The 10,298-nt window shown below is 38.3% G+C and overlaps 1 protein-coding gene across 2 annotated transcripts; it reads right to left on the bottom strand.

The window, feature by feature from the left end:
* Positions 1-1,377: 1,377 nt before the first annotated feature.
* On the bottom strand, positions 1,378-8,025 carry LOC127431264 (transcriptional activator protein Pur-alpha-like). 2 transcript variants are annotated; one of them, XM_051681638.1, is made up of 2 exons: positions 7,837-8,025; positions 1,378-4,333 (listed from the first exon to the last, which is right to left on the bottom strand). In XM_051681638.1, exon 2 carries the CDS (start codon positions 4,257-4,259, stop codon positions 3,399-3,401), a length of 861 nt encoding a protein of 286 aa, XP_051537598.1. In that variant the 5' UTR covers positions 4,260-4,333; positions 7,837-8,025; the 3' UTR covers positions 1,378-3,398. The 2 variants fall into 2 exon arrangements, with proteins under 2 accessions (XP_051537598.1, XP_051537597.1); XM_051681637.1 differs by lacking the exon at positions 7,837-8,025 and adding an exon at positions 5,213-5,362.
* Positions 8,026-10,298: the final 2,273 nt, after the last annotated feature.

The following is a 10,298-nucleotide window of genomic DNA, read 5'->3' as shown; positions in this document are numbered from 1 at the left end:
TAAATTATATTTGACGCATAACCGCCGAATAAGTAATTCAGTGATCCTCTTTGCAAAGGGAAGAAAACATAAGTTAAGAGATAAAGGAAAAAAAAAAAAACTGCACAAGGAATTCCTTGTTGAGATAAGTTTCAAACAAACATTGGTCAGACATTATCTCCAGCTGGAAAAGCAATGTGCTACTGACATCGACAACTGAAACAGAAGAGGTCATCACACACCTTCATTAGAATCTTCCCATGTATGTTTGTGAAGGAAATTAAGGATACATATTGATTGCCCCTTACCCAAAGGCCTTAACACCCCCATAGTTTCAAGTGACCATTACAATGACACACAACCCTCCCATGATAAAGGGACAGTTCACCCCAAAATGAAAATAAGCATGGTGTTCCAAATCTGTATGACTTTTATTTCATCTGTGGAACTCAAACAGACTGATCTCACAGTGAATTTGGAAACAGTAGGCTGACTTTTCTTTAGTTAAAATCGGTCTGTGCTTACCGAAATGCGAAACTCTGCCCCTAGTGGCCAAAGCGGTAAGTGTTATTGGGCGTATGGGCACATGTGAGCTCTATTTTCTGGGTGAAATGTCCATGGAGGGGCGCCAAAAGCGAGATGTTTACAGCTGTACAGGCTGTAATACAGTAAAGAGGAATGCATATTTTATAAACTGTACCCCCCTAAACCTAACCAAAAAAAAGCAACCTCCAAATCGCACTCGTCACTGATTATGCAAACGCAATTACTTCCTAGTTTCAGCCTAGGATATGAACCCAGGTCTCCCACAATGCTTATGCAACATGCTTCTGGTAGTGCCACGGGAAGGTAAATAAACTGGAGCTGATGCATATATGTCAGAGAGTCGGCATAATGTGGCCAATCCTAGGGTACAAGAACTCTCTGAAACAACATGCCAACTTCCTGTGTGATCATGTTGACTCAAAAATAGATGTTAGGCAGAATGTTCAGTCTCTGTCACCATTCACTTTCATTGTATGGGGGGGAAGAATGCAACAAAAGTGAATGGTGACTGAGGCTAACATTCTGCCTAACATTTGCTTGTTTGTTCCAAAAAAGAAAAAAGTTATAAAGGATTGGAAAAACATGATGGTTAGTGAATGATGAAATAATTTTCTTTTTTGGCTGAACCATCCCGTTAAGAGGAACAGAGATGAAACGGGCACATTGATAACATGAATGTTCACAAAAAAGTGCAGACCGAATAGATAACTGCTATGTGTTCACTTCACCAAACTGGGTGAAGCTTGCTTATTAAAATTGGTTTCTTTTCCAGATACAGACCTTTTTATGTGCAGATAAAAGGCTTTAAAGAAATAAAAACATTTGAAGAAATAAACATGGAATTCAGCCACATGCTTTTCAAATATTAATTATATATTTAATTGATATACATATATTGCCAACATTGGCACTTTCAATATTGCACACAGTAATGAAATATATCACTGGGATGAAATAAAATGAAAAGGAGCGAGGAAAAAAAAACAACAACTTTGAGAGCCCAAGTTTCCAAAATGACAAATAATGTGAAGCAACACCGAAAAGTTAGAAGGAAGGGGGGAAAAAAAATACATGCTGGCCACACCCCCAAAATAGGCTTTTGGTCTGTGACAAATGACACATTACTGCCAAACTATGGAGGCTTCAGTTAAAAACCTCCCGATAAAGTGTGCCTGGCATGTAGCTGGCATTTGATAAACTAAGGGAAGGCTCATCTGCTTTGTCAAGGTTACTAACACCTTGTAGTGTTTATGTATGGGAAACTGACTAGGTGATTTCCATTCATAAGGTCTGAGTAACCAGTCGAGATGAGAGGTATCGCTTTAAAACCTGCAAACAATGATTTCCTTCTCATTAAGGAACCGAGCCAGCCCATCAGACCATAAGTTATGCAATAGAATCCAAGAGGGCCAGGGTCAAACAAAAACAGACAAGAAAAGGAAAAAAGAAAAAGACAAGAACCCAAACTTAGATCCAAAGCACTAGCCAGTGTATAAGCATGCGGAGTCTGTAAGGCACCAGGATGTTTAATGCTGAAGAGTATGCTCCCCAACACGTTCATTAAAGTCAGGGTCTCCCAACACAGGTCCTCAAGGGCCCCCATGGAAAAAGGGTTTTTCATTGTCTGATCAAACAGTCAAAGAGTTGATAATATCTTATCATGTACATCTCACACCTTGAAAAAACTAATTCCTTGAAGGAAAAAATGGTATGAATTCAATTACCTGAACAAATATTATTGACATTATGGACATTGAAACCATCACAGAGAAGAGTCCTTGAGGACAAACATTGAGAAATCCACCTCAATGTGGCTGTGTACAGGTTAACATGCAACTACAGCATTCCTTGGCGCCACTCATACTCTCATTGGTAGACTGATATATATAGTTTTTAAACCCTTTTACAGATTGTTTTGTCTAATCCCCCACTAAAAACGTGGGATGTTCTCTTCTCCACTGAAATACATCTGATTCACAAAATCATACTTTGTATATTTTTCTACATTAGTATTTTCATACGACTCTTTGTATGTGTATCGAGGGGTCTGGTATAACAGGGATGCAACTTTTCACGTTACAAAAATGTTTTTAAGAGCTCTTTCGTTTGTTGCCATTGCTCCGGTTTATCAAGTACCTTTTTTATACAATGTGCATGACAACGAGACACAAATACATAGCATATCATCTGCATGACAATAACTTCAATTAAAAAAATACACTGGTAATACTCCTCAGAACGTTTGTGAAGAGGTCAAAGATGGAGCCAACTCTTTCCTACACTTTTCTTGAGTAACCTTGCATGGTTTGACCACTCTGTATCTCTTAGGGACTGATCAACAGGTTGATATTATCACATCCAGATTCCTAGCAAGCCTTCAGCTGCTGCTTGTAATATCTAGTGGCATGGCTACCAAGATAACCTCTTCGGGTGACTTTAAATTTTGTTTAAAAAAAACTAAAATATCTGATTTGTGCTGAAGTCATCATCGTTTCCTAGTAACTCTGCAATAACTCCATTTGAACATTGCAAACACTTGGAACGTGTAAAAAAGTTCTGGGTTAATAAGGGAAATAACGCTCAGTTCTGCTGTAATCAAGTAGGAAACACAGTTCATATATAATGTTATTACTCTGTTTAGCAGCCGCTTATTGTATTAATGGTAGGTAAGTGGATAACATCCAGCGATGGGTGGCGAGTCTCAACTGTCAGTTTGTGGAGGTGGTTGTATTTTTTGTGGGTAGTGCTCCCTTGGAGTTAAACAGTTAAATCTTTATGTATCTTTCTCTTTTTTTACAGTAAACTTCTCATACGTATAATTTCTCTTTATGTTATTCTGATTATTATTTTTTTTGCATGTTTTCCCTCCACTATCAATCCTCGTCCCCATCGTCTCCATGCATCTCTTCTTGCTGTTGCTGCAGCTCGCATGCCCTTTTTTCCCGCTGTTTCTCTTGAATCTTTTTCATTTCGTCTGCGTATTTACAGAACGTGTTTCCGAATTTGGACCACACTTTGTAGGGCACTGTGATAGAGTTGCGATAGGTGGGTTTAACCTCGCTTACCCTCATGAACACCCCGTACTTATTGGAGCCCACGTCAAAGAAAAAGCGCTTGTTGTCCACAGTCAAAGAGGTTCCCTCGGGCAGTTCCGCGGGCTCGTCCTCCACTCCGTAGTCGTCGATGAGTTTGGCGAGAGCATCGCGAAACTCGATAAGTCCCTGCGCAGGAAGAGCGATCGTCTGGCCTTGCGTGGATCCCAAACCGGGCCCCCGGTTGACGGTCTGTCGGATCCGTAGAAACCGGCCCCTCTGGTTCTCCTTGAGATCCATGTAGTACTTCCGATTCTCCCGAACCAAAAACTCGCTCTTCAGCGCCCGCCGGGGCTCGTCTTGCACCAAGTCCGGATTGCTCGGCCCCAGCTGGGCATAGTGCTCGATGAAGTCCCCCAGGTAGTCACGAAACTCGACAGCGACGGACATGGAGAGAGTGAGGCGGCTCTTGTTTCCCCCGGCCCCGACTTCAGCTATCTTCAAGAAGCGGCCTTTCGCGTTCTGCTTTACGTCCAGATAAAAGCGCTTGTTCTGGATGTCAACCCGCTTGGAGGCGAGCTCTTGCGTCTCGTGCTGCAGCCCGGAAGCCGAGCCCGCCCCTCCTGTCACTGGGTGCATGGAACCGACACCCGGGCCCGTGGCTGCTCCTCCCTGCTCACTTCCACTGTCTCTGTCCGCCATGATGCTGCCTGCCTTCTCCCTCTGTCTTACTGCAAGCCTGCTGCCAACCAGCCACGCCACCGCTCTCGCGAGATCTGTGTGGAGAGAACACGAGCGCTCTTCAGATATGTGCGTGCAAGTTATGGCCATTTAAGCCGAATAACCTTCGCCGTAGATAAATCGTAAAAAAGCTTTGCATTATTGTCCTACTGCCTAATCACATCCTACTGTAGGTTTGTTAAAGAAGGTGGGCTAATGCTCCGCACATAAAAAAAAAAAACAAAAAAAAAACGAGTCTCTAATATATAAAGAGACATGAGTCACTTTATATATTACCTATAAATACATTGACCGTCGATACAGGCGCTATATTCTGAGTTTAATGTGCTTGGTATTCTCTTGGGACTTTGCTTGCAGGTCAAAAAATTGCATTGTAGATTGAATATTGCAGGAAAACGGGAAAAACCTGATATTATTTTATTTTTCTGCATAAGAATTAATCAAATTTTGTCTAATTCATTTTGATCTCACAGAAGAATACCCTGGAATTTACGCGAGTTTGCGAGAATTTGCCAACCTTACATAATGGACGTTTTGATGCAACCCGACCGGTTTAATCACAGGCTTATCTAACTTTTTCGTTCTTCAGTCAGTCATCGAAAAGGTGGGCTGCTTTGTCACGACACGAATAAAAGTATAGTTGGAAATACATTTGATACAATAAGTAGCCTATTAGGCTAGTGTTTTAAACAAAAGAGATTTTTAAATAAAACGTTTGCTTTCTTAGCTCTTTTAAGATGGGTGCACAGGGCAAAGGCATGCGTTATGACATTTTTAACATTTCTTCAGGTTGGTGGTATAGCTACATACCACTATAGACTACTGAGTTGTTTTTCTCTAACAGGTTTGACGTAACTACGTCGTTATGCATTGATACCACATGCAAATCATTCATTATAAACAAGATAACATACCTGAATATTTGTTGTTTTGTATTGGTCGACCTCTTATTTTAATATCGAAAAAACTAGGCAACTTGCAAAGATAAACTGACGTTCCCGATTCAATTCAAACACAGCTCCGCCTTTATGTTGAGAAGAATGTGTCTAAGAACAGTCTAAAGGCGTTTGTGGTTATGCCGTTTTAAAAACGGGTGAATTTTAGAATACCATTTATTAATTTATCTACATTTATTTATTTACATGTACGTTTTTTTAGAAAATAATTTCATACTGAAGCGGTTTGCAATAATATGCAAATGTTGTGTGACAATAACCAGGAAGAACATTTTATTTCGAGGTACTAATAATAAAAAGAAACACACTTTGGTCTAATGCAAACTGTTCCAATGCAGCTGTAACGCTTCTCATATATTTTATAGGCCTAGCTAAAAAATACAATTTCGTGCGATGCTATTAAAAAATTTATCAAAGTCATTTATTTGTTAATTTATTAAAAAAATAAACTAAACTAAATTATAATTAATTTGGTAAAATCTCTTCAATATTGTTAATTAAATCTAAATGCATTGCTTTTGACTTGTAGATAGTCCGCAAACTTTTTGACAATGTAATACAGATTAAAATAGCCACATTCGTTTAAAAGGAAGAAGAAAATAATAAAAGAAAAAAAAACACGTTTAATAAATATAAAAATGCATCACATTGATTTTGTATCAGTTACAGTATTATAGCCTACACGTAGCCTAGTTGTTGAAATATTGCCCAAACTCAAGGTTATTTTGCAAATACAAAATCGAAATTTGACTCACTAATATTTTTTTAATTAATCTTTATTTCTTTAACATAATCGAACTGTTATGAAATTGAAATTATATGCATCAACCTTAGAATGTCATCACTTTTGTAAATATTAGCCTATTCAATGTTTCCATGAATTATCGATTCTCTCCAATAATTTAGAAACATAAAAATAATGCATCTTTATAAAATAATTAATCATCCTATTCGTTAAAAATAAGGGACAAAATGTTAGGCTTTTCTGCTTTTACGTCTTTTATTGGGGCAAGAAGTTAAATGTTCTGGCGCGTCTAATTGTATCTTCTGACTTTCACAAATGTGCTGTGTATGCCTACATCAGAATATCACACAATCTTGAATAAAACATTTGTGTTAAAATTTTATATTATTTAATTTGTAGGTTACATCTATAATACAATATAAACATATTCAGGTATTAGGAAAGAAAGAACCAAAAGTTAAAATCTTAAATACATCCTTGGCTCCTAACCCAAAATCCTGAAATGTAATTACGTAGATTAAGTGAGATCATTTAGAATGTATATGTATAAACCCACTTCCTTGCAAAATAAATACAAGAATTTAAAATATATATATTAAAACAACACCCCAACAAAATTCTCATGATAAATGTAGCTACAATATACGACAACCTATTTTTTCCATACAGAAAATTAACTTGTATGATTGTAAGAAGGGAAAGGGAAACATAACAATTTACATTCAGTTTTCACAGTCCAGCAATAAACAACAAGCAGTGATCTATCCACTCTTTATGAAAGTTATTAATAGGACTAAAATACATGCATGAAATAATTACGGTATGTGAAATAAGCACATAATAGACATTTACATTTTTTACGTTTCTTTCCAGAATCACCGAGGATCCGCAGAACACATGCAGCCTGCGTAAGTCTTAAAATGTAGTCAAGTGCTTATACATTTACACTAGCATGCATTTAAATTTGTTATGTTTTTATCCAGAATCTAGTAGCCTACTAATCTCCGAGGATACACAGAACGCCTACGCAGAAATCAGGCCTAATTGGGAAAAAAATCTTGAAATATATGCCTTACTAGTGAGTATACTTTTATATTCATGCTTTAATAAATAAAGTATGATTAACATATTTGTATTGCCTGAAATGTCACTATAATAAATATAGCTAATAATAATAATAATAATAATAATAATAATACAATAGAAAATGTGTCCGCTTGTTTTCATTTTTTTACTTCCCTTATTAAAAACTAAAATGATATTAACTCAGTAATTAAGGCTATCCATGGTCAAAAAGTGGCTGAAACTTTGTGTGGCCTGTTGATGTCTAACTACAATGAAGAATGGTTTAACTTGCCATTCGTAACTGAAACTTAACCAACAGTTTGGAACTTGAAACTTCTATTGCACTTAGACATTTCTATTGACCTATATCAAAATGACGGGTGCGTGTGTATAGCCTACGTAAAAGAGGAAAGAAGTGAAAGAAAGAGGGACTGATGGCTTTAATTCATGAGCGTCAATCAAAGGTGTGCTTGCTTTTTGGTCGAAGGTGAACTCAGCTTGAACACATAACGGTATGCCACAGTCACACTTAAATGGCACACTGGATTTGCCGCAACTGTCTGTCAGCCTTGCTGTGTCTCACCACTGTAAACAGTTACGGACTTTGCGCAAGCAGTCTGTGATATCTGCCCCCGGGTGCGAAAAATAAATCTGTGTCTGGTAAACTGATAAAAACCAAATACACCGCGGAATACCATGACAAATCATCATTAAGTGCAGCGCTGTTGCCAAAGTCGCAGACCTCCTAACGAGCGACGTGGTTATATCTTACCCCGCTCAGTCTGCAGGCAGAGCGTAAGCCCTTGTGCAACCCCTTCGCAGTTGAACACTGTCAAAAACCAAGATGAAAACCTGTAAACACCGACGGCCTACTGTAAACACTGCCGCGGTGCTGCTTCACCGATGCGCCGTTCACAAGATGGAACGAAAGAGCGAGTCGTGGCATGGAGACGGACGCACGCACGAGCTCAACGCTGTGCGCGTGGAGTCTGATGTCAGCACGCTCGGCTGGGGGAAAAGCATACAGCTCGTGCGCCTCCCACTGTTGCTTTCTTGATATTACAGCTGGAGATGCTATATTGATACAAGCTACAAGAAGCAACATCTTTTACTAAACTAAAGCCTACTGTACATGTGATTACAGCCTCTTATTTGAAGTGTATCCTACTTATATGTGGGTAAATCGTAGGAAATGTTGTAAAAATCGACAAATCGAGTGGCAGAACTGATTACTTTTTGATTTGGTTGTTAAATGTAGAATGTTTGCAAAAGCAATTGGCTACTGTATATGCACTGATTGTTTTCATTGCTCATATGTTAGACATCACTCTTACACTGGTTAACTGGTGCCAAAACGTAGGATTTAATACAAGTTTAGTATTATTATTATTATTATTGAGATGTTTACATGCTTGATGTAATCAAATACAGACAACAGAACTTAAGGTAGCCTATAGGCCTATCTATTTCACTTCATTTCATGCAAATGCAGATATAGGCTATTTTTCCTTTCTTTAACTGAGACAGGAGGACTGTGTGCACATAATCTCAAGAACCAGTGACTGCTGAATTTACGGGCTGACTTTAAGTTTTTAATGTGTAGCCTATTTTAAGTGTTTTAAAATAATTTTGGTGCCGTTAAACTCATATCTCTCTAGGCTATCTGATAGTTTAGTCAGTGGAAGGTGAAGGTCTGGGGTTAGCATGTAAATTGTAGGCTACTAATTTCAAAGGCATTTTTTCCAAAATCATCGTTAAGTAAGTGCGTGAAAGGAGTCCGTGAATAACCAAGAGCCTCTAATAACAGCCTAACTGACGGACCTTTCATATTGCTTTCACTGTTTATCCAACCCGATCTCATGAAAAGTAGTACATAATTTACGAGTTGGCTATTTAAGGGGCACAAATAATAGATAATAAATAATAAGCATTCTGATTATTGCAAAGCCAAGGTACACTATCTGAGAAGTATTGGTAAAAAAATATATACTTCGCAGTATGCTGTGAAATGTAGCATAGACTATGTAAATTCTGGCCTATTTGATGGCATTGCATAACTAACCGTTGAAGTATATCATATAAGAAATATGTGACCCTGTAACAGTTGCACATTAAATAACTAAATAGATAAACAAATGAGCGTTTGTGGAAATATGTGCTTGTAAATGAGCGCCTCCCATTCTCTCTTCTTTCTCCTCCTCAATTTTTTCTAGGTTCAAATACACCGATCAGCCACAACATTAAAACCACCTGCCTAACATTGCCTAATATAGCGCCAACCCGCATCTCAGAATAGTATTCTGAGATTATATTCTTCTCACCACAATTGTACAGCGTGGTTATCTGAGTTACCGTAGACTTTGTCAGTTCGAACTAGTCTGACCATTTTCTGATGACCTCTCTCATCAAACGGGCATTTCCATCCACAGAACTGCCCCTCACTGGATGTTTTTTTGTTTTTGGCACCATTCGGAGTAAATTCTAGAGACTGTTGTGTGTGAAAATCCCAGGAGATCAGCAATTATAGAAATACTTAAACCAACCCGTCTGGCACCAACAATCATCCATGCGATTATCTAATCAGCCAATCGTGTGGCAGCAGTACAGTGCATAAAATCATGCAGATACGTGTCAGGAGCTTCAGTTAATGTTCACATCAACCATCAGAAGGGGGGGGGGGGGGTGTCTCAGTGATTTGGACCGTGGCATGATTGTTGGTGCCAGATGGACTGGTTTGAGTATTTCTGTAACTGCTGATCTCCTGGGATTTTCAGCCACAACAGTCTCTAGAGCCGGGGTCGGCAACCGTTTTGACATGGAGTGGCATTTTTTATTTTCCTGGTCAATGGCTGTGCCAACCATTTAATCGTTTATTTTTTCATTACAAATACTATCAGCATAACAGTGAGTGAACATTTTGTGCAAAACTCGATGATATGATTTAATCGTGATCCTGCATGTGAATTTTAACAGAGCATCTTAAGTGCTTTAATGAAAGAAAACCTGTCTTTTTTATACAAAATGAGTTAACACAGTTAATGTCACAAAATTGCTTCTTTGTTTGCTGATCACGAAATTGTGTGGAATCTTAAATATTTCTTATATTATGTCATTGTAGTAAATGTAATCACTAGCACGCAAGCAACAGTGAGAGAAGAGCAGGCCTCTCGTTTATGATGTTTTTCGCACCTACAATCCAATCTACAGGATGCAATCCTTTATGATCATGCAGCA

This window comes from Myxocyprinus asiaticus, chromosome 40 (assembly GCF_019703515.2).
Source record: "Myxocyprinus asiaticus isolate MX2 ecotype Aquarium Trade chromosome 40, UBuf_Myxa_2, whole genome shotgun sequence".
NCBI lineage: Eukaryota > Metazoa > Chordata > Actinopteri > Cypriniformes > Catostomidae > Myxocyprinus > Myxocyprinus asiaticus.
This window is presented reverse-complemented; position numbering and strand designations above follow the sequence as displayed.

Bases quoted from the DNA above. Each gene is read 5' to 3' on its own strand.
- LOC127431264 (XM_051681638.1), bottom strand. From the start codon at position 4,259: ATGGCGGACAGAGACAGTGGAAGTGAGCAGGGAGGAGCAGCCACGGGC.